Source organism: Vipera berus (assembly GCF_964194415.1).
Source record: "Vipera berus genome assembly, chromosome: 8".
In the NCBI taxonomy this organism is placed as follows: domain Eukaryota; kingdom Metazoa; phylum Chordata; class Lepidosauria; order Squamata; family Viperidae; genus Vipera; species Vipera berus.
Window position 1 is genome coordinate 24686446 of NC_138211.1, and position 23473 is coordinate 24709918.

Below are 23473 nucleotides of genomic sequence, written 5' to 3' on the forward strand. Positions count from 1 at the left end.
TGCTTCTTCTCTTCCCCGAGGGCTCCACAAGACAGCTCCAAGAGGAGCCCCATTCCAAGCCGGGCTCCTCTTTGGGGCATTTTTGAAAGGTGGACCATTGCCGGGGAAGCTTTCCCCGTTATCCTCATCATGTCGCGAGATCGGAGGGGGCAGCAGAAGGCAAGGAGAGGAAGGGGAGAAGAGGAGAGAAGAAGAGGCAGGGTGCGTGGGGAAAGGGAAGACCTCAGGATTCTGCCTTCTCTTTCTTTTTGCTTTTTTTCAGAAAGGAGGGGGCCCGGAATTTCTTCTTCTTCTTGGAGGGAGACTTGGAAGGGGACCCTTCAGGGCTCACAGGCCCACTGGTGATCGACTCGGTTTTGTCCTTTGGGCCCTCAGTGGGGTCTGCATTGGTGGTCAGCTGGCTGATCCCTTTGATGAGGTGCTCTTCAACTGTTTGGTCGTCTTCTTTCCCGTTGACCACTACCGCCTCCGGCTCGGCCTTGTCGGCTGCGGCAGGATCAGCAGGTTTCTTCCCGCCTTGAGAAGAGAAGGAAAGCAGTGTTGAGCGTTTACACCGAGAAGCCAGCACTGTAAACCCCAAAGGCCGAGGCGAGAGAGGCCAACCAGGTCCTCGTGACCCTGGGCCTCTGGCAGGCTTGCTAGGAAAGTGAAGGGGACGGAAAAGGCTATGCCCGCAGCAGGGACAGCTGCTGGGGTTTCTGGTTTTTTTTAAAAGTCAGGATTTTGTCTGCCCTGCACAAACACGTGAAAAGGTGCAGAGCTCTGATCCTGGGGTCACAGCTGCTGTCTCCCCGTCCCCCCACCCACCCTGGGCACCGTTGGTCTGGAGGAGCAGGGGGATGAAATATCAAACTGCCCACGCCCTTCCCACCCAGCGGGTGATGGGAAAGGAGCCCAGCCAACGGCAGAGGGGCAGTTCGGGGGAGCCAAAGAGAGGGATCAACAAAGCAGCTAGAAAGCAGGACCGGAATCAAGATGTCCGCAACAGCACCCACTCTTCCAACTGGGCTGTGTGGCCACTTCCCTGGGGGGGGAGGCGGGCCAAACTCCCCCTGGGTGGCTGAAATCCTGTGGGATGCTCACACAGTGAAAGCGCTGCATTACCTCCTGAGGCCGCAGATGCTTCTGACTTCTGGCAGATGAAGCTGAGCCCCTTTCTAAGCCCCCCTCTCTCTATTCTTGCCAATTAGGGATCCGCCCTGGGCTGGGACGCAGCTGGTGGCTGACATTTTCAGCATTTCTGCCTACAGAATCTCTTCCTCCCAATGTATCTCAACGAGGAGGGCTGGATTTGGTTTTGTAGGCTGGTTGGGAGGCTGCATTTGCAAAAGAGGGATGCACAGGACCGCGAATTAAGTAGCACCTAGGTCACACACTAGATGTGATTTGAATCAAATCCAGTGAAAGCTTCCATCATAAACATCTCACTCTGCCACGAAACATTACAACTTGGCAGCCATTTTTGCTACGCCCATAGCTGGGATGGAGGAGGGAGGGGGAGAATGCCATTGTGCATTTTTGAGGGCTCAAGCTGTGCATGGGATGTCACTTGTGCTCCTAAGGGTTCATGTTGCCGTAGGTTCACCGGATCAGCATACCTGACACGGAGGTGAATATCCCCCTGTTAATGGGGGCTGAAAGACTGCTCTCCCTGAAACCACCTACTCAGGGGCCAGCAGATGCCAGAGCTTAACTGGGGCTTCTCCACTTGAAGCCTCAGAGCTACAGAACAGCAGCTGGTTTCTGCCTAGGACTATGGACAGGTTCCATGGATTATTGATGGCCCACAGAGCAGTGGTGCACACTGCAAACATCCAGGAAGCTTGCACAATTAGGAGGGGATGCATCTCTCCCCCTCCACATCAGGCTCTCCATCACTCAGTTTAGGAAGGAAACTATCTCAAGAGTTCTTCAACAGGCTCTGAGGTTTGGTGATGCCCAGGGTAGGAGGCTGTTCCAGGGGTCCTTGAACTGGGGAGCTTCTGAAGCTGGTTCCTTCCCCCTCCAACAGTCATGGAACTGCATAAGCATTTTTTTAAAGGAAAATAAACATCTGGAAAGAACACACATATCAAGTAACAAGTTCTTACAGGAAGAGTATCCAGATGAGACTGTCAGATCAATTTCCCTTAACCTTCCAGATATTTGAGGATTCCAATCGGGTAAACTAGAAATTCTAGAAGTTGCACACTCCACTTCCTGGAGAATTTGTGCTGGGGAATATTACACGAGTTCACTTGATACTAACTTCTTCCTCTTGCTGTAGAATTCCTGAACATCGAAGGCTGTCCTCTCCCCAAACCTTTTGCAAGCTTCCTGCATGCCAAGCTAAGTCACTTCCTGTGATCATCATGCCCCCTCATCTATGACTTCCCACACAGCCTTTCCTGCTCCACAACAGGTGGCCTTGCTCAGCCCAGACTGCCGGCCCCGCGCATCCCCCTCCCCACCCAGGGGAGAGAGCTGGGAAGGGAGAAAGCAGCCTCTCTATACTTACTAAAGTGACAAGCATTCAGAACCAGAGGCAACTCCTTGGATGAAAGCAACACATGGAAAGAGAAAGGGAGACATTGTGGAGATAAACACGCCAAACACAATGCGGCAGAATGAGACAGTGGCAAAGAGAAAGGGAGAGAGAGACACATACACACACTAGCACAACTCCTCCAGCCTAAAGGAGCCACAGACCAGGGCTGTCTAGGGCAGGGGTCGGCAACCTAAAAAAGAAAAAGAGCCACTGGGAACCGGTTCCATCACAAATTAAAAAAAGAGGGAGCCGCGTGCGTGTGTCCATGCACGCGCATGCGCAAAAAGGTTTTTTGCGCATGCGCGGACGCACGCGGCTGCCATTTTTTTAAAAATGAGATGGAACCGGTTCCCGGTTGCCCGATGGCGACGGCCCGTCTGCAAAGCTGCCGCTTTCGGCAGCTTTGCAGACGGGCCGTGGCAGCTTCCTCAAAGAGCGGCGCCCCTGCCCATTCTGAGAGGTGCGCGCGCACCTCTCCGAACGACCGGAGGTGCGCGCGTACCTCCGCGCGAATGGGCAGCGGTGCCGCTCTTTCAGGAAGCCCGCCGCGGCCCGTCTGTGAAGCTGCCGAAAGCGGCAGCTTAGCAGACGGGCCGCGGCAGCTTCCGCAAAGAGCGGCGCCCCTGCCCATTCCGAGAGGTGCGCGCGCACCTCTCCGAACGACCGGAGGTGCGCGCGCACCTCCCCAAACCTTTGGGGAGGTGCGCACGTACCTCCGTGCGAAGGGGCAGCGGCGCCGCTCTTTCAGGAAGCTGCCGAAAGCGGCAGCTTCCTGAAAGAGCGGCACCGCTGCCCGTTCGCGCGGAGGTACGCGCGCACCTCCCCAAAGGTTTGGGGAGGTGCGCGCGCACCTCCGGTCGTTCGGAGAGGTGCGCGCGCACCTCTCGGAATGGGCAGGGGCGCCGCTCTTTGCGGAAGCTGCCGCGGCCCGTCTGCTAAGCTGCCGCTTTCGGCAGCTTCACAGACGGGCCGCGGCGGGCTTCCTGAAAGAGCGGCACCGCTGCCCATTCGCGCGGAGGTACGCGCGCACCTCCGGTCGTTCGGAGAGGTGCGCGCGCACCTCTCGGAATGGGCAGGGGCGCCGCTCTTTGCGGAAGCTGCCGTGGCCCGTCTGCTAAGCTGCCGCTTTCGGCAGCTTCACAGACGGGCCGCGGCGGGCTTCCTGAAAGAGCGGCACCGCTGCCCATTCGCGCGGAGGTACGCGCGCACCTCTCCAAAGGTTTGGGGAGGTGCGCGCGCACCTCCGCCCATTCGGGGAGGTGCGCGTGCACCTCTCCAAACGGGCGGTGCCACTCTCCATTTGGAGAGGTGCGCGCGCACCACTGCCCGTTGGAAGAGGTGCGCGCGCACCAGGCGGCTGGGAGCCGCAAGAGACGGCTCAAAGAGCCGCATGCGGCTCCGGAGCCGCAGGTTGCCGACCTGTGGTCTAGGGTCACAGGCCCAACTCCAAGAGGGAAACGCAGGTTTCCTGGCCAATGGCCTCTCCAAGCAATCCTTCTTCGGTTGAGCAATGGCCAGCAGCAAGATTCTTCATTTTTCACTGCCAGTTGTAGTTCAGGCCGAGGAAGGAATTAGTTTTCAAAATTTCTTTTGAAGGACAAGATAATTTGACAAACCTCTCTTGGGTGGCGCCCTTGTACTCCTTTGGTGACAGATGCCTGCTTTGGCATTTGGGGAATGCTTCTCTACCCAGCGACTGTCCTCCCTGCTGCAAAATAATCCTGAGGGATCTCCCTCCACTGAAGCTTTATTCTGAGCTCTGGGCCTGAGAGGCTGAGGAACTCCTCCTCCTCCTCCACATAGTGACATACGAGTCAGGAGTCTGAAGCATTTTAAAGCAGGGTTTCTCAAACCTGACATCTTTAAGATGTGTAGACTTCAACTCCCAGAATTCCCCAGCTGGAATTCTGGGAGTTGAAGTCCACATATCTTAAAAGTTGCCAAGTTTGAGAAACACAGTTTTACAGACTGAATGCAGAGTTGGTGGCATGACCCACCCTCAGTTGGATGCACACAGCACTCTAAGCCCTGGTGGCGCAACAGTTATTAGAATACAGTATTGCAAGAAAATTCTGCCCACTGCCTGGAGTTCGATCTTGACAGAGCTCGAGGTTGACTCAGACTTCTATCCTTTCAAGGTCAGTAAAATGAGGACCCAGATTGTTGGGGGCAAGATGCTGAGATTGTAAACCGCCAAGAGAGTGCTGTAAATCACTATGAAGCGGTATATAAGTCTAAGTGCTACTGCTATTGTTAAGCCATACTTCACCAGTGTGATCACTAGTAGAGGTCAGCTGGGTCACAGTGGAGACACTTATTGTGATGCAGGTCAGGCCACTTGCACACTTAACTTTTTAAAAATTTAGATCTTTTCATTTTCTAGAAATTAGTTAAAGTAGGTTTAGCTGCTTTCTCCAAAACTAAGCTTGATCTCTGTTATCTTAGCTACATCCAGAAATGCAATCTGGGACATTGGCCTAAATTCTGGACTCCATATTATGCTGAACCAACACAAATGAGACTTCCAATAGCTGACAGCAATCTGTAAACCCTGCTGCTTCGGGGTAAAGCAAGCCGGTCAAAGAAAGATGGTGGGGAAGCTATTCGCTGGAAAGAGCTCATAACTATTATTCAATAGTTTTTTTATAATGCAGACTGGCCTCATTCTTGTCAGCAGTCAACAGTCCTGATATTTTGTGCAAGGCGGAAGAGGCTAATGCAACACTGCAGGGCAGTATGGGTTTTGCTTCTTTCTCACATCAGAAAAAGCCATTCAGCGGACGAGTGCTAGAAAAAGGACAGATGATTCCCTGACACAATTTTTGACCTTCTCTCCTTGGCTTGTTTGCATACTATCTCTTTTTGTCTTCTTAGGAAGCTAAAACTTTCATGTATGTATTTAAATTTATAGAAATTCTTTAAAAAGATCCCTTGGAGAACTGTTTAAGAAGCAACATCTGGGGGAGAAATAGCAGACTGAAGATGAGTCTGTGAAAAGTGGAGCAGATGACTGAAGCAGAATGACGTGCCCAAGAATGGTCTGGCTCTTTGTAATTCCTGTCTGGATGAGGAGAGGACTAGAGATTACCCACAAGTGCACCAGACAGCTACCTCCTGCAAGGAGACTGCAAGAGACCTGTTATGTATTGGGCTTGTGGTGTTACACCACATGCGTTGCTAACGCCTCTCCAGCAACCCAGACAAGCTGTCTCCGGTCCTGCAATTGCTTAGCCCAGGCGGCAAGAGTGGGTTCAGCCCTATTGGCTGCCGCCTAGGGGCTAGTGTATATATTGTGGCTGGTTGCGGCCCAGGCTTTCAGTACAGTTCCAGCAAGAATAAAAGCGTGAGTTATTCTGTACTCAGCCTCGTGTCATCATTCCTGCTCCCAAGAGCCCACGACTTAACAAGACCAATCTCCAGCAGGTCTGGGAGCTCTGGGAGACGAGGGAATGATCCTGTTGCTCAAACTGCAGTCAGCATTTTTTAAAGGATGCTAGGTTAGCATACTTGGTTTTCTAATCACTTTTGGAAGTTACTTGTTTAACTGCTTTTCAACTTTTATTAACTTTTGGACCAACAAGTTTGACAGTGCCAAGTGAATTTCCTTCAATCCTTAAGTGAAAGAAAGTATTAACTACAAATGAACTACAAGTTTAAGAAATTAAAAATATATTTTATTTTTGGAACAAACAACAAATTGTGAAAATAACTCTGATTTTAGAACATTACAAACAAACTAAGGGTCCAGATTAATTTGAAATACGTTTTTGGAATTAATTATAAAACATTTCCCTTGGGAAAATGCTTTTGTTTTCATTAAAAATATTATAAGATAATACATTAAAAATCGGACACTAGGGGAAACTAAAGATTACAATCTTTAGAACACATATGCTTGACTTACAAATACAAAATGAAGTAAAATATTTTAACATCAGACGTTTGAATAATTTTAAACAATGGATCCAGAAATTAATTTTAAGAATGTCTGCCATGTCTAGAAGATAATATAGTAGAGGAATAGGTTTTATCAGAAAAGATTGAGACTGATGTGAAAGTGGATTTACAAATGACAGACTACAAGAATGACATGGAAAAAGAAGTTACACGGGACATACAAGAGAAACCGGATGATGTCTTAATAGGTAAAAGTACAAATAACAAACTAAAAGAGTGATTTGGATAATTTTCCTGTATTAGATTTACAATAGTGGCTTATTAAAGCTTGGAAGAATTTTCTGAGAAGGGAAAAAGAAAAAATGAAGTCAAGATTGATAGAAGTAAAAGGAAGAAATATAAAATTGGTTTTTTTGATCTAGGTTAAAATAGATAAGTTGTTATTTCTGGACTTTTGCTGACCAGGACTGAATGACGAGGCTTTGAAGGTTTGTTTAGATAAGAGATGGGATATGGAAAGAAGAGGTTATTTGTTGTATTTTAAGAGAAGGAAGTAAGTTACTAAAAATGGTTATCTTTGTTATGATGAAAAGGGGAACATGTCTTTAGATATTTCTGTTTTTTTCCTTTCATGTATTTTTATGTCTTATTTTTTATTTTCTGCACTATTTTTCTTATTTTTTTATTTTACTTTTACGCTTGTATTAGTTTTTATTGTTTTTACTGACTTTTCTGATAGACCGAAGTACACCCGATTCCCCCTCAATCAGTTCTGATCATCTATTATGGCAGGTGATCCAGCTGGCAACCATTAAATGGGGCTCCTAAGGCCTTATTCTGTTTGCAATGGTGGCCAGACAGGGGTTCTCTGCCCTCTACATCTAGTCAGCTGTTGGGCCAATATAACCTCTCTCTTTATGCTTTTAAAAAATCCCATCCCTCATCTGATGTCCAATTGTTGCAAAGATCATGACTGATGGCACGAGGATGTTTTGGTCCCAAAGGCGCCCCTACCTTCTGGAGCTTTGGAGGGGGACCTGGCAGGGCTCCTTGCCCCAGGCTTTGTGGGGCTCTGTTCGGGAGGAGTGACGGTGGATTCTTCAGGGGATGTCACTTCCTCCTCTGGACCACTGTCCTTCTTTTCACCTGGGAGGAGAGGGTGGAAGAGAAGAAGGATGTGCAACTCAGACTAGAAACGAAGACAGTGGAGTAACAGTCGTCTCTCCCGAGTTTCTACCCACCATCCTTTGGGACACCCTAAAAATATTCCCTGGTTTCTCTGAGCTGATGGTGAGCTCAACTGTCCCTCACTGCATTCCCTGCAGTCCTTCGGGCTTCTCAAGCCTGCAGCCTCAGGAGCAACAACTGCACCAGGACATTTACCATCAAGGCCCAGCTTCTTCCTCTCCACCTCTTTCTTGTACTCCTCCAGTTCCTGATCGGTGAGCTGGCTGAAGGGGTTGGGGGTCTCGGGCTCAAGAGAGGCCTCCACACGGGAATCATCCTTCACCTCTCCATCAGCCAAGTGACTCTCGGTAGACTGCAGCAATACAGAAGTCATGCATCACTATCACCTGGCAGTTTTCATTCCACAATTCCCCACAATTAAGTCTGAAACCAACTTTCTAATGGCATCTGTGATGTGTTTGTGTGGCCGGCTGGTTGTGTGTACACAATGGTGAAAGCAGCAATGCAGAGGAATCCTTATCCCTTTTGCACATGTGCCACGACACCGCCCACGTACGTGAATGAGCTGCGGGTTGTAAGGCACAACTGCAAAGCTTTTGCCATTCAGCCAAAAGCAGCTGGTGCCTTGGGCACCACCACCCCTCACTTTTGCCCACTTTCGGGGAACTTTATGAGCCAACCCACGTTTCTGCCTGCCCTGGAGCCATATGGGAATGAAGTCAAAATCCACTTCTTCCCATCTGGTACACAAAAGAAAATAGGCTGCTAGCACACACGTCTTTAGGAAAATGAGGGGCAGCAGAGGGGGCCAAGAGGCCTGGCGAAGCAAGAGCCAAGCATTAGGGAGCCAAATGCTCACACCTTCCAGGCTTGTATGGTTGGCACGAGGAGGGTGCAGGAGGGAGCCTCCCCCTCTTGGACCCAGAGCTGAGGGCTGAACTTCCCGTCAGTGCCGCTCCAGCCCGTCTGTTCATGGCCTCCGCTCCCCAGAGCTGGGGCTGAAGAGGGCTGCGAGAGAGCAGCACCAGCCCAAGCCTGGTGCCCCCGATGCCAGCGCCAGCCCGCGATGCCTACCGGGCTCCTGCTCTGCTCTGCAATCACGCTAGCCAGCAGCTGGGACTGAGGTCCGGCCGATTTCACCTCCTGGCGGTTCTGTTCTCGGATCTGCAGGGTGAGAGACGGGCCTGTCATGGCAGAGGAGCTGAGCGGGAACCGCCCTTACGTGAAAGGCAAGGAGGGAGGAGGCGGATGCCACCAGCGGGCAGAAAGAGGCTGCTGCCCATCCTCCAGGCAGGGAAGGCCACTCACGCCAAGGAAATGGGGATAGGGGGAGAGTAGGTCTGCCCTACACCGCAGGAGAGACCACCTCCAAACCATCAACAAGTCTCTCTGGCCCCTGCTTAGCAGCCTTCTGAGGCAAAGACAGAGGTGGGGTGGGGGTCCACCCTGTAAAGAGTTTACCTCCAGAAGAAGAGGGAAAATGGCGGGGGGGGGCAGATTGTTCCCATCACTGCAAGGCAAACAAGAGCTGCTCTAATGGAGTATTCAGGCAGCAACACACGGCACCCTGTGCAGGCACCATCATGCCAAGGATGTCGCCTCCCTCGGCTGCAACATGGTGCCATGACACAAATGACATGTGTTCTTTGCCCCGTGATGTGTGTGACACGGTCCTCCCCTTTCTCCCTTCACAGATGCTGGGCAGAGGGCAGAAGATAAAGCCCAACTCAGAAATGCATTTGCCAGCTGCAAAACGGAGCACGGAATCCCAGGGCCGGGAGAGACCACGGAGGAAAGCAGGAGAAAAGTCTGACAGTGACGCAAATTCCAGAACTGAGAGGCTCCTTTAGCTGGTCAGTGTTAGACCCGCTTCATAAAGGTAATGCTGGGGATGGGCCCCTCTGGCCCGCTTGTCAGGAGCCCGAGAGGAAGGAAGGGTCAAGTCGCCTGGTGGCCTTCATGGCTGGGGTGGGGGGGGAGCACGGGCAGACCTCACCTCTCTAAGACCAGCGACTGACCTGCCCCATCGCCCAGCCTCTCCTCTCTTTCTAGGGAGCCCTGAGTGGTGCTGCTCTAAAAGGCACCCCCCCAGGGCAGAGACCCGAGGAGGGACCGCTTCGGACAGCAACCGGAGGAGCCAAACCTTGACGTACCTTGTTCCTCATTTCCAAGACTTCTTGTGGGTCTGTGTAGAGAGGCACAAACTGGTTTGGGTTTTCAATTCGGATTGGCACGCCACTGCTGGATTTCTCCCCGTCGTCCGCTTTCATCCACTAGAGAGCAGGGTGGGGGGAGGGGGGGAAGCAAACAAAGGCTGTCTGAAGAAAGGCGAAGGGGGCCTCCCTGGAGCAGCCATGGGAATCCACTTAGGAACCCGGATTTTGGACAGCAAGCCAGTCGAGTCAGCTTTTGCCTCAGCTCCACAAAGGAGCCGAGCCAGCAACCCTCCATGGCTGCCTCCGCTCTGCTTGCCGGGAAAGGGCGGTGGCGCTTGAGAAGGAAGGGAAGGGGGCACCTGGCTTCCTTCCTTCACTGGAATGGCCTTTTACCCATCCAGACAATGCTCAGGGCTGGTTAACCTGGTTCCGCAACTATCACGGTGTGGAAATCAAAATCTAATCAAAAACACAAGTTTTGCTAAATGTTTTGATGAGAAGGCAAGTTCTACAACTGCATTGGTAACTGCAATAGGAAAATCCCAACTTTTTGTTTGCATAGTTCAGTTAAGGCAGGAACTGCCAGCCAAACCAGCTTCTCTGGTCCCTGGGAAGGGGCCCTCTGTGGCCCCCACTCAGCCACCATGGTTGCTCGACTCTAGCTTTTCCTTCCAGACACATCAACCACAAATCTCAGCCAACCCTAAGGTTTCTCCAGCTGGGAACATGATCTAATCTGGCACTCAGTGAGGGCTTCTGGGAAGCCCACAAGCAGGAAGGCAGGCGACCGAGTCCTCTTCTGCTTCGGCTCCTTGTTTATGATGCCGCAACTGCCTGGGATGGGCATCATTTGAAGGCAGGCGCCATCCAGCAATCTTGCAAGGGCCATTTATTATCCGGGATCCCTTCTACGGTAAGTGACTTCTGGATCACCAGAACGAGCCACCTTCTGGGGAGACAGCTAATGCCTGTGACCGCAGTGAAGGACCTGTCAGACCAAGAGGGAGGTACCTCTACCCACTTCTAAACTTTCCCAGTTCCCCAGCCCTGTTCTTTGCTGTCCAGGTGGCTGCCAAGTCCTGAGATCTCTTCCCCACGGCCCGTTGGCGCCATGCTGGAAGCGCTCTCATCTCTGCTGGCTTTTTCCCTTCCTGGTCACCATTTTCCTGGACATTTTGCCAATCTGCACTACTGCACCGCTCCTAAATCTACTCCCTGCAAGGCGAATCCCCAGTTTCTACAGTCCCCCAAAGGACGGGCGTTCTTCCTGCTATCCTTCTCTGCTTTGTGCACCCTGCAAGAAGGCGCCCACTCCACAGCCAGGCTCCTCTCTAACCGTGGCTTTGGCACCGCCTTGGCTGTCCTCAGCCACCTTCACACGCAGGTAGGTGTTGGGTGTGTTCAGCCAGCGGGTCTTTTCTTTCTGTTGTTTCTGGGCGTGTTGCCGGAGGGTGAAGATGGGGCCTGCCTCCTCTTCGAAGACAAAGGCAGTGACGGTGGCCGGGATCTCCACCTCACTCTTGTGCTTCGTCCTCTCCTGGACAAAAGGGTAACGGTAAGTATAGCCGGTCCGGTAGCCCTGGGAGGGAGAAAGAGGAGGGTCCTTGAAGACATGGCACATCGCTGCTCGTACAAGGAGGCTGCCCGTCTTCGGCACCCCTGCCTGGGACCGGGCTCTTGCATATTCTAGCATCTGGAATGGGAGCCTAAGCCCTGAAAGGCCTTCTGTTTTGAAAACATTCTTGGGCTTGGATTCTACACATACACACCTGTGCGTTTGTGTCTGTGCGCAACATTTCTGAAAACATGACTTTATGACCAATGCCCACATTTACAACCTTTGCAGTGACCCTTGGTCATATGATCAGCTTTACAGTCCAGTATGCGTTGTCCTGTGCCTGACCTTCTGCTTTGCTTCCCCCCGCCCCAGCAGAATGGAGAACGTAGTAGAAGGGATTACAGAAGATAAAGCAAGCACACAAAAGGAAACATATTTTGAAAGCAATGTGGTGGCACTGGCAGCCTCAAGTGTGCCACACAAACAGACCAGTGTTATTCTCCATTGCATGCTCTGCTTATTTTCTTCTCTAATTTCTCCACTCTACAAAGGGGAGGGGAAAAAAATTCTGTAGGCAACCTCTCTTATGCCTGACTTGTATTTTTCTTCCCCCTCTCCTCACAGAGAGATTGGAGAAGATGGGATTGTAAGAGATTAAGGATGCACACAACGGGGAATCCTTGAGCTGCCAGCACAAGCATGTTCCTTTCAATGTCTATTTCCCATTGTGTGTCTGCTTACTCTCTTGTAATCCCTTCCTTTCCTTTCCAAATGTAAATACAATGATTTCCTTCTTATTATTCCAGCACCAGGGTCAGCATTCCAAAAGGCAGGGGAATGGTGGGGGGGGGGGGGAAGGAAAGCACACTTGTAGGAATGTGATTTTCTAGTTAGCAACTGGTTTGTTTAATGATAAGAGTTGCAGGTCCCAAATTAAAGCCACTGAATGAGGACTAGTTGTGTTGATTTTGCCTTTCAATTGTTAAAACACTGCTGAAAAGAGAAAGGGTTGAGGGGGGGATAGGCTGGGCTCTGGAAAAGAGCATGGAGCCCTGAAGTGAACACAGCCATCAGCTACCAAGGGTGTTTCGTGGGGAGATTGTGGGTTTAATGTGGCCCCTCAATGGTTCAGATGTCGGCTCCTTTTTTTAAGTAGCCCACGTCTGGTGGGCCAGCAAAACCCACCTGTTCAAGCTTGCCTCTTTCCTTGCAAAGACCCACTTTGATTTACAAATATCTACCTGGAGGAATGCCAACTTTATGACAAGGTCAGGGGACGTATTGGGGGGAGCTTCTCTGCTTGCCAACATACTAGATTGTCCAGCATCCTCATTAGTGCTTCAAACTCATGCTCTCCCAAGCGGCTCTTCTGCATGGGCCCAAAGGTGCTGCCAGCCCATCGGACCAGACCCACATCGTGAGGCCTGTGTTTCTCCGCCTCCAAGAGGATGAGGTGCTCAGGCCCACCAGCACTAGACAAGGCAGCAACCTGGAGGAGGCAGAGGAGGGCAAAAGAGAAGTTGAGAAGCACAGGAGGAAACAGTGGGGGGTGGGGGGCTCTGAGATGGAGCAGAGTGGAGAAGGCAGTCAGAACAAGTCTTGCTTTCTCTGCGTCACCTCCTGACATCCCCAGCCATGGTTTGCAGGCTCCTGTCATGCTTCAAAAACCCTTTTGGTCTGTGCAACATTGGAGGTCATTTTCCATAACCAAATAAGGGCTTCTGCTTCAAGTCATGCGCCTGCTTTAAAACACTTTTTCATCAAGAAAAACAGGCCCCTTTCTGCAGCCATTTTATAATTATGAAATGAAATATATTCTTGCAAAATGCAGAGAAGTTAAGGCGATGGGTTTGCACGATTACGTTCTAGCCGAGCAAATCAAACTCCCAGGAAGGGTTTTCTGGAAGGGGCTTCTGAGCTGCCCCGTCTAAGTCAATCAGAGTGTTAGTAAGCACGTTGGCAGCACTGAGAAGGAGGGGAGGGGAGGGAAGGGAAGGAGGGGAGGAAAGGGAAGGGAAGGGAAGGGAAGGGAAAGGAAGGAAGGAAGGAAGGAAGGAAGGAAGGAAGGAAGGAAGGAAGGAAGGAAGGAAGGAAGGAAGGAAGGAAGGAAGGAAGGACAATCTTGTCATTTATGACAGGGGAAATCCACACTTGAGCAAGGAGACTTGATTCTGGGGCAGTTGAAAGTTACCATCAAGATGGGAATGTCACTCAAAATAGCATATTAGGAGAAACTTTCCCACAACTAATTGACACACATCTATTCCCCCCACTCCCTCTAAGCAAGTGGTCATTATTGTCTTTCTACATCCTAAGGAGAAGGGAGACAGGAAGAAAATTCCACTGAGGAATATTATTTTTGCTGGCATCTCCATCTGAATCATTTCCACTTAGGAACATTTCCTTCTGTCTACTTCTACACAAGGAACCTGGCCTGCGATGCAGTGCAAGGCAGAAGGCGTGTGCCTTGTTCTGTTGTTCTGGAGCTCACCTGGACTTCACAGGCAGCCTGCAAATGGAAGACCTTGTAGAAGGCTTCCTCCACTGTGTCTCCCAGGGTCACCAGGCCATGATTCCGGAGCACCAAAACCTGCCCAAAGAAACGGCAAGAAACAGGTTCTGATATAAACAGCTGAAGAATATGAAATCTTTATCTGCCCCCCGCCCCCCCTGTGAGTTCTTCTCAATTCTGAACCACTCTTATGTTCTAACGCAAGGAAGTATAAATCCCACAGGCCAGTTTGGGCAGAGATTTAGTTGGAATCCAAGATTACATCAGTACTCAAACCACCCCTCTCAGGCCTAACCTTGCAGGTGGGTCCAAGACATTTCTGCAACTCAATTCTGTCCGCCTCTCCCTCCATTTCACCATGGAAGTCAAAGTACACCATGTCCCCTGCCAGCAGAGCATCGTGGGAAATTGGCAAGAGACCTTGCTTCATTGCAGAGACCTGTGAAGGAAGGGAAGCAAAGGTCTCCATGCGCAAAAGACTCTCTACACGCTCTGCATGCCTTCCCAGTTCAAACAGGAAACTACCTAGAATGAAACTGTCATCCTTTCTTCACTTTATAATACCCTGCAAGATGCAAACAGAACCGTTGGCCCAACTGACTTAAGAGTTGTGACCCTTCCATGCCTGGAGTGCGGCTGACTAAGGAAAGCTGCCCTGTGGAGCTGGGCCAGTGAAGGGGACCCCCTCCAACTGCTTCACGTGGGAAGGAAAGCAAAAGCGAGGTGCCTTCAGTCCCCCTCAATATCCCACCCTGGGCGGCTCCCCCCGGACTTTCAGCCTGTTTCCCTTCCAGGTTCACGGCCTGGTGACCTCACAGGGGCTCCTATTGCTTCTCTTCCTTTGGGCAAAGAATTTCCAGGCCGGCTCTGGTATGACCTTGAAATCTAGGCTCACACACTGAATTACGTCTGGTTTGTTTAGCCTTGGCTAACTATCATAGCACACCCAACCCAAACAAAACAGGCCTGCAGCGTGACACAATCTGTGACCCATCCAACAACTGTGAGAGTTGCATCCAGAGGGCTGGAGGAGTCCAGAGGGATGGAGGGGTCATCTCTGAGGAGATGCCTGCCTCTTCCATCCATCAACCCGAAGTTCTGTTGTGTCTCAGCATTCTGCTAGAAAGATGGACACCTGTTCCCCCCTCCTCCCATCCTTACTGCAGTTGTGGCTGGTGTGTGCAGATGGATGATGCATCTCACATCAGGCCGAGCCGCATAGATGGCCGAGTGCAGGCTGAATGCTTGGGTGTCCACCGAAAAGCTGCTGCTGCCTTGCTCCACCACCTTCCCCAGGATATTCACTTTAATCTGTGAAGGAAAAAGAGGAGGGTGGGGGGCATCCGATGAGAAGATGGGCACCTGCCTTGGCTGACTAAGGTGACATCTCCAGAGAAGCTTTCTTCAGGCAGTGGGGAAGGGAAGCAGGGATGCCTAAAGTGGGCAGAAGATCCTGGGATCCTAAAGTCTTCTCAAGCTTACAGAAAAATCAGCCTATGGCCTCTCTGCATCTGCCACTCCACCAGGCTTGCTGGCCTTCCATAATTTTTGGTGTACCCAGCGTGTCTCCATGCAAAGCAGAGTTCCTCCACTTCAGCAGAGGCTATCCCAGCCCCTCTGGGTCTGCCTGCTCCCTCCCAGTTACAGAGATGCAACTGCAGAAAAATCCCCCCTCAGGCATCCTCATGGCTCCTCTGTAGGAAGATGCTGGCTCTCCTTGTCTCAATAGGCAATTCTGTTTCAATTATTTTCACTGTATTTTATATTTTAAGTTTGTTATATCCCACCCAGTTCCCAGGATTGGCAGAGGCTATGCATATGGCACATATACACACACATACATATTTGTATATACATTCTGTCTCCTGGAGATAGATAGATAGATAGATAGATAGATAGATAGATAGATAGATAGATAGATAGATAGATAGATAGATAGATAGATAGATAGATAGATAGATAGATGAGAGACAGAAAAAAATATGAACATGTATTTGGGCAAACTCCAGGAGACAGTGGAGTACAGAGAAGTCTGGCATGCGGTGGTCGATGGGGGTTTGAAGAGTCGGATATGATTTAGCAGCTGAACAACAACAAATACAACTGATAAAAAAACTGTGTCACAAATGCCAAACCTGAATTAGCTCAAATGTTCCTTTGCTGGACAAACCTCTTCTTTCTCCCTGGTCCGTGTATCTGAGATCTATTCAGGACAGAACTCCAGGGCTAAAAACACAAGTCTGCCATCCAAAAAAGATCTCTGAAGAGGGGACTAATTCACAAGGCTAACACTGTATGACTGTGCACCCGTCATCCAAGGGGCAGCCTGTCTGTGAAATTCTAGACGGGATTTTGTCACCCTGTCCCTGTTTTTCATATGAGCAGCTTCATTCTACAGAGGCTGCTCTTACAGACTGTTATAAGCAGGAAAATACAGCTGGTTGCAAAGCTCCGATTTGCAGTCGCGGGCACAGGCTGGACCCGAGAGTCCTGCATTCTCACCAAGCTGGATGCTGTAACTTCATGACAGGAAAGGCCTTCGGGACAAACCAGAAAATGTTCCTGTTCTTTGCTGACTCTCAGCTGTGAAAGGAAGGAAGGTTAAGAACATAAGCAGTGCCGTGCTGGATGGGACCCCTGGACCATTTTGCCCAGCAGTTCTCACAATGACCCACCAACTGCCAAAGGAAGCCCACCAATGTCCCAGCAGACAGCCTTTGGGGGCAGCTGCCCTGCCCTCAAGGCTCAAAGCCATTCATTCCCAGAACTTCCAGGAACTGGTTATTCCAAGAAATTCATTCATTCAATTCGCATACTGTAGAACTAATGAAGATTCAAAACAGTTTACAATCCAATAAAATGCCATCAATTAATAATAATTAATCAATTATGTCCACATAACAAAATTAAAATCAAAACTGTACAACAAAGAAGAGGGGAAGAAGGAGTAATGATTATTGTTCAAGCAGATTCTTCAGACAGTCAGACCTGGTAAACTCATGACTACTGCAACACACCATACATGGAGCTGTCCTTGAAGACTGACTGGAAGCCACAGCTGGTTCAAAATGAGCAGCTCTAACACTTATGGGCACTTCTCCTAAATTCATGTGTCCCTGCTGCTTCACAAGTTGCCCTGATTACCACTTGACTTTCAGGTGCAAATGAAGGTGCTAATATATAATACAATATATAATGGGGGGGGAACGACCTTCAGGCTGCTGGTTTGAAGGACTGCCCGTCTCCAGCCATTTCTGCCTTTCTGGTATGACTGGGCCGAGTGGATGCCTCTGGCTTCGCCAGCCCTTTGCCAGTTAAAGCAAACAGGATTCTACTTTATTTAGGGCTAAATAAGCAGAATCTTGCAACTCTGACAGTACAAACCTTCTATTTGCCACTTTTAACAGCCTGAGCCATTAGGGCCAGTCCTTTCTCAGTTGCTTTCTATGACCTATAGTCTGATAGCAACAGCAGCAGTACTTGCGTAGATACCGCTTCATAGTGCTTTACAGCCCTCTGTAAGCAGTGTACAAGAGTGAGCGTTTTGCCTCCAACAATCTGGGTTCTCATTTTACCAACCTCAGAAGGATGGAAGGCTGAGTCAACCTTGAGCTGGTCAGGATTGAACTGCTGGCAGTCAGTAGAATTAGCCTGCAATCCTGCATTCTAACCCCTGCGCCACCACGGTTTCCTTTCCCTCTTCCTCAAGGCCACTAATGCCTTCCACTCCTGGTGCCTTCAGTTCAAAGCCATCTTGTGGATCTGAGAAACCAGGTCTTCTCTGTCACAGCACCTGCCTTCTGGAACAGCCTCTCCTCCCCCAGAGATGTGCACGCCTCCTGGCCTTCCAATATGGCAGACGTCTCTTGGGAACGGCCTCTGTTCCCCGACCTGGAGTTCGGGCGTTTGCAAAGCTCCTGCAATTTTTTGAGTTTATTTATGTGGCTTTATTCAGCTGGTCATGCTGCTTTTTAAATTATGTACACTTTTAAATATTATAAGCCATCCAGAGTCTTTTTGGATTTGGCCAGGCTCAAAATTCAACAAATACGTAAGTAAAATAATATAGCCAAAACGGAACACAGCAATTACACTGAAATTAAAAATTGGTGGCAAGTAAAATTAATTATAGATAGCCCTCGACTTATGTCTACAATTGACACCAAAATATATATTGCTAAGCAAGACAATTGTTAAGTGAATTTTGCCCCATTTTACGACCTTTCTTGCCAAAGCTGTTGAGTGAATCACTGTAGCTGTTAAGATAGTAACACGATTGTTAAGTGAATTCGGCTTCCCCATTGACTTTGCTGGGCAGAAGGTCGCAAAAGGGGATCGTGTGACCCCAAAGGGAGGCTGCGACCATCATAAAGACACGTCAAGTTGCCAAGCGTCTGAATGTTGGCGTTGCAGGGATTCTGCAAATGGTTTTAAATCTGAAAAATGGTCATAAGTCACTTTTTCCAGTGCCATGGTAACTTCAAATGGTCACTAAATGTATGGTTATAAATCGAAGACTACCTACAGTGACTGAGCAGCCTCTTCCATCTTCAGCAGCTTATGGGAATGTTAACCAGGCTGCTCTTGGAGGTGACACCCAGGAGGCATGAGGGAAGATGTCTGATGACCACAAAGACCCATCAAGGAAGAGGCCACCTGAAAAGAGCTTCTCAGGACTTTGGCTTAGGTGCCAACCCAGGCAAGGAACCTCTCCAGGACAAAGGACCAAGAAGAGTTCCAGCCTCCACTGGTGCATCCACTTTGATATTTCCCTTGGCCAAAGCACGTTCATCACTAAGCTTGTAAGCTGCCCTGAGTCTTCGGAGAAGGGCGGGATATAAATGGAATTAAAATAAAATAAAATAAAAAAATAAAAATAAAAATAAATCACTGCCCCTCAGTCTTCTGCAGGAGACTGTCTTACATATTTTTTTGCTTAGGGAGCTGTGCAAGAAAAACAGTTACCGTATATACTTGAGTATAAGCCGACTCGAGTATAAGCCGAGACCCCCAATTTCACCCCCAAAAACTGGAAAAAGTTGTTGACTCGAGTATAAGCCGATCCGCCGTTCTGCAAGCCTCCGCCGCCGGTGGAGGCTGGATCCGCGCTCTGCAAGCCTCTGCCGCCAGCAGAGGCTCGATCCGCCATTTTGCAAGCCTGAATACACAGGAATACCCTGTGTGGCCGCGGCTCTCGGGGAAGCCCTGGCTGTCCGCTTCCTCGCTCCACGCTGCCATTCGGGGCCCGCGCGTTCCCCGGGCAAATCGCGGCGCCCAGCAGGCGAGGAAACACGCCCGCTCCAGTCGCCCCCCCTTCCCTCAGGAGACGCGAAGCAATTGACCGCCCGGAGCTTACCGAGGACTTGTGCGCGGCCGAGGCTTCGGTGCTTCCAGGATCGCGCGCACCTCTCCCAAGCCGCCGCCGTCCGGAGACCTGCCGAAGTTTGGGGAGGTTTGGGGAGGCGCGCACCTCCCCAAACCTCCCCAAACTTCGGCAGGTCTCCGGACGGCGGTGGCTTGGGAGAGGTGCGCGCGATCCCGGAAGCACCAAAGCCTCGGCCGCGCACAAGTCCTCGGTAAGTTTTTTGTTGACTGGAGTATAAGCCGAAGTGGAATTTTTCAGCCCAAAAAGTGGGCTGAAAAATTCGGCTTATACTCAAGTATATACGGTACTTTGCAAGAGCAGAACAAGGATGGACTGTGGCTCTAAGTTCTGCTCATGGGTCACTGCTTCCCCAAACTGGTGTTCTCCAGATATGCCAGCCAACACTGCTATTGCCTAGGCTTACTGGGAAGATGGAGTTATCCACCATGACTAATTAGAATAGAATAGAGCTGGAAGGGACCTTGGAGGTCTTCTAATCCATCCCCCCACTCAAGCAGGAGAACCTATATCATCTCAGACAAGCGACTGTCCAGTTTCTTCTTTAAAATCTCCAGGGATGGAGCGCCCACGATTTCTGGAAGCAAGCTGTTCCACTGGTTAATTGTCTTCACTGTTAGGAAGTTTCTCCTTAATTCCAGGTTGCTTCTCTCTTTGGTCAGTTTCCAACCATTGTTTCTTGTCCTGCCCTCTGGTGCTTTGGTGAACAACCTGGCCCCCTCTGCCTTGTGGCAGCCCCTCAGATACTGGAACACTGCTATCATGTCTCCCCTATTTCTTATTTTCCTTAGACTAGCGAGACCCAAGTCCTGCAGCCGTTCTTCACATGTTTTAGTCTCCAGGCTTTTGATCATCTTAGGGTTGATCATCTTAGGTTGATCATCTTCAGGTTGGTGAAGACTAGGAGAAGCAGAAGGATCTAATTCTTCTGATGTACTCCACTGCCGTGGGCATCCTGCCTCAAGAATATCAAATAAGCAGCCAACAACAGCTCAGCCACTGGCTGGTCTGTAGCTCAAACATGGTCCTCCCTGCTCTGCCCCGCCTAACGGCTCATTGAAGGATCCCCAACAAATTATCTGTCCATTCTGCTGTTTCTTATTGTGTTTCTCTGCGTCCTAAGAGAATGCCCTTTAGAAGGCCCTTCTAAAAGATAACTGCTTGCTTCAAGCCCAAAGTGCTATCTCACTAAAAAAATACTGAAAGAAAACCAGCTTTACTTCAACCTACAACAAAGGCTGGGCCAGGAGAGCGGAGGATGGAATGACTCACCGTGACTGTGGTGCCACTGAGCTGTGCCCAGCCATAAAGGTCCAGCAGCCGATAGACGCTGGTCACTTTGCAGCGCATGAGCCTCTCCCCTTTGGCCAGGGACACAGAGTCAGTGCTATGGAGGTCGTTGATGGGGGTCACTGCGGAAAGGTCTGCAAAAGAAAATCAGGCATGGAGTTCCCCAAAAACAGAACGGAGCAACATGAGAAGGCTTTGGGGCTGGAACACTAACGCAAAGGGCTTGCTCTTCCGCTGTCGCTCAAGCAACGCCCCCTTTCTGTCCTGTGCTTGCTTCAGAATTTAGAGCAGAGATGCAACCAATCCTTCTGCAGATGCTTGCAAAACCCGGGTTGTTCAGAGAGCATATGCAGAAATTTAAGATTTTTCCCTTCGTTGAAGACTATTTTTCAAACAGTATGTTTCTTTATGCTATAAGGCAACATTTCTCAGTCTTGGCAACTTTAAGATGTGTGGGCTTCCCAGAATTCCCTGGTGGGCCTACCAGCTTCTACCTACAACCTGATTAGCAGCATTTGGCAAAGAAGGCAAGTGCAGCAAGAGTGGCTGCACAAGCCAGTAGAGGGCATGTTGGCCAGAATGTAGACCCCCCCATTGCCTGATGGCATCTGTGTCTTCATTGCACCCCACAATCAGCTAGATCTTCAAAGAACAGAAGGAGGCATGCCAACCCTACACATCCCCCTGTAACCTGGAGGCCCAGGAGAGGTCTCGCTATAAAATCCAGGAATTGGCAAAATTAAACTCTAGGAAGAGCAATCCACACAAGCTTAAGAGAGAGTCACTCTCGAGAAGGTGGGCAGGTGAGGCCAGGTGGGGGAATGGCACAGGTAGAAAATTGGAGCTCAGCTAACATGAGGAGGAGGAGGAGGAGAAGGAGGAGGAGGAGGAGGAGGAGCAGCATGCTCAGAAACCCCAGCATGACCAAAGCCCCTAGAGGGGAGACCAACGTACTCAAGGGCGACGGAGGAAAGACGGAGGGAGCCGTGGTGGCCATGAACTCGGCTATCTGCTGAAGGGCCCAGATGTTGGAGTTGTTGCCTTTCTTCATCTGCTCTTGGATGAGACTCTCCAGCTCCTCCCTAAAAGACTGAAGACATCACAGAATAACTCTCCAGATAGCACAAGCAGGCTTCTAAGGGGCGACCACAATTCAAGTGCATTTGTTACATGAACATCTGGAAATCAGGAGGAGAAGCTTTCAAATGCTCTCTGTGATAGGAAGCGGCCATTCTTGAGCAGAAGACAGGAATAGGGTTTCCTGCCTGAGCAGGGGGTTGGACTAGATGGCCTCCAGGGTCCCTTCCAACTTTATTATTATTAATTATTATTAAGACTCAACACTGAAATTCCATGTAACACGATCTTGAAGTCTATCAGTACTAGGCTGAATTGTGACAGTGGCTTCCTCTTCAAGTATAGCTGTCAGAATGTTTGTCTTTTAAATGTGCCATAGGGCACTTTTAGGGTCACCCACACCTCTAGAAGAACCGCTGTAGATCAGGGCTCCTCACAGTCTGTCTAGAACCACAACTGGGTCCAAAGTTCTTTCACACAAACTTCACTCCCAGTTTTCTCCCAAGCTTTCTTGGTCAGGATGATGTTGCAAGAATGGCAGAAAACCATTATGTTCTTACAAACAATCCTCTCTGTCTGTGTGTATGTGTGTCCCAGCAAAGGCCTTTAAAGTGCAATCATTGTGCCTTGAGCGTGGAATTTTATGGGGGATCCAAAAGCATCCTTTTCCATTACAACTCTCCTCCCAAATTTCATGACTTCTTTCCTATTTTCCATAAAAATCTTATAAGCAGGAAAAGGCATTTTGTTTGGTAACTTCAGGAATCTTCCATCTGGAAACACGGCTGGGATGAAAATCTTACTGCACGCTTTCTGGAGATCTGCCAACAAGCCCTGCTCTATACCTGCTGCCGTTCCTCTCTTCCACCGCCCCGGCTGCCAGTTCCCTGGGCCAACCCTAAGGCTGGCAATCTTATCCAAAGTCCGCACCCAAAAGCTCCCCACAATCCCCAGGAATCCTATGGCAGATCACAGAAGAAAACCACAAGGAAGTGGGGCAAAGCCACGTGAGCTGCACCAGCAAAGGAGAGCCAGGAAGAGCAGTCATTTCCACTTCCTCCCCTTCACGTCTCTGGTTCCTGTGAGACCCTGCAAAGGCCACTTTAGCCGAGGCCGTAGAACCGTTAGCCCAGAGCAAGAGCAGAGAGCCCGGGCTGATGCTTTGGAAGCCGGTTGTGGCTGTGGCCCAAAGAGCTGACCTCAGCCCGCTGGAGAAGCAGCTTCCGCCTGGGCCCAGGCAACTGAGCCCGGGGGGGGGGGAGGCTGCAGGAGGGTGAAGAGCATCTGCTCGGCTTCCTCCTTCGCTGGACCCGACCCAGGGCAGAGACCTGGGGATTCAGTCTGACGAGGGAGCTTCAGATCCTGACCGTCAGGGCAGCCCGGCCCAGGGCAGCCCCCCCAGCAAGGTCCCCTCACGCTCAGGCCCTCTTCCCCACCCCCAGCACATAGGTGGCTGCCCCTCCGAGGGCCCCTACTCACGGGGCTCTGCAGAATCAGGCTGACTCTCTTCTTCTGCTCCATCAGGTTGAAGTCTTGGCGCAGGTCTGCAGCCATGTTCCTGATGCGCAGGTACTCCGGGTCGTCTTCGGAGAATCGGTCGAAGTAATGTTGGCTTTGAGCAGGGAGAGAGGAGACTTCCTCTGGAACGGTTTCGTCGCTCATTTTTAAACTGACGGTGCACTTTGGGGAGCTGCAAGGAAGCACCAAAAGCCAAATTTGCTACACAGCTTAGTATCCAAGCACTTTAGTAAGAAGTGGGCCTCTGCAGAGGAAATCCGAATCTGCAGCTCAACCCTCAATTTTGCCTTGTGGGTAACATTTGCCCAAACAATTTCCAGAGTGCGATCTGTGCACATTGATAAACAGGTTTGGTAGCTGGAAAAAG

The 23473-nt window shown here is 50.2% G+C and overlaps 1 protein-coding gene across 1 annotated transcript; it reads right to left on the minus strand.

The window, feature by feature from the left end:
- Positions 1 to 223: 223 nt before the first annotated feature.
- Positions 224 to 23250, minus strand: ADD2 (adducin 2; the record flags this gene model as incomplete). Its single annotated transcript, XM_081333618.1, has 14 exons — positions 224 to 516; positions 7439 to 7570; positions 7808 to 7964; positions 8687 to 8776; positions 9766 to 9885; positions 11081 to 11347; positions 12639 to 12815; positions 13818 to 13916; positions 14134 to 14277; positions 15000 to 15149; positions 16341 to 16421; positions 20494 to 20645; positions 21466 to 21601; positions 23068 to 23250. 14 exons carry the CDS (start codon positions 23248 to 23250, stop codon positions 224 to 226), a joined length of 2181 nt encoding a protein of 726 aa, XP_081189744.1.
- Between the last annotated feature and the right edge of the window lie 223 nt (positions 23251 to 23473).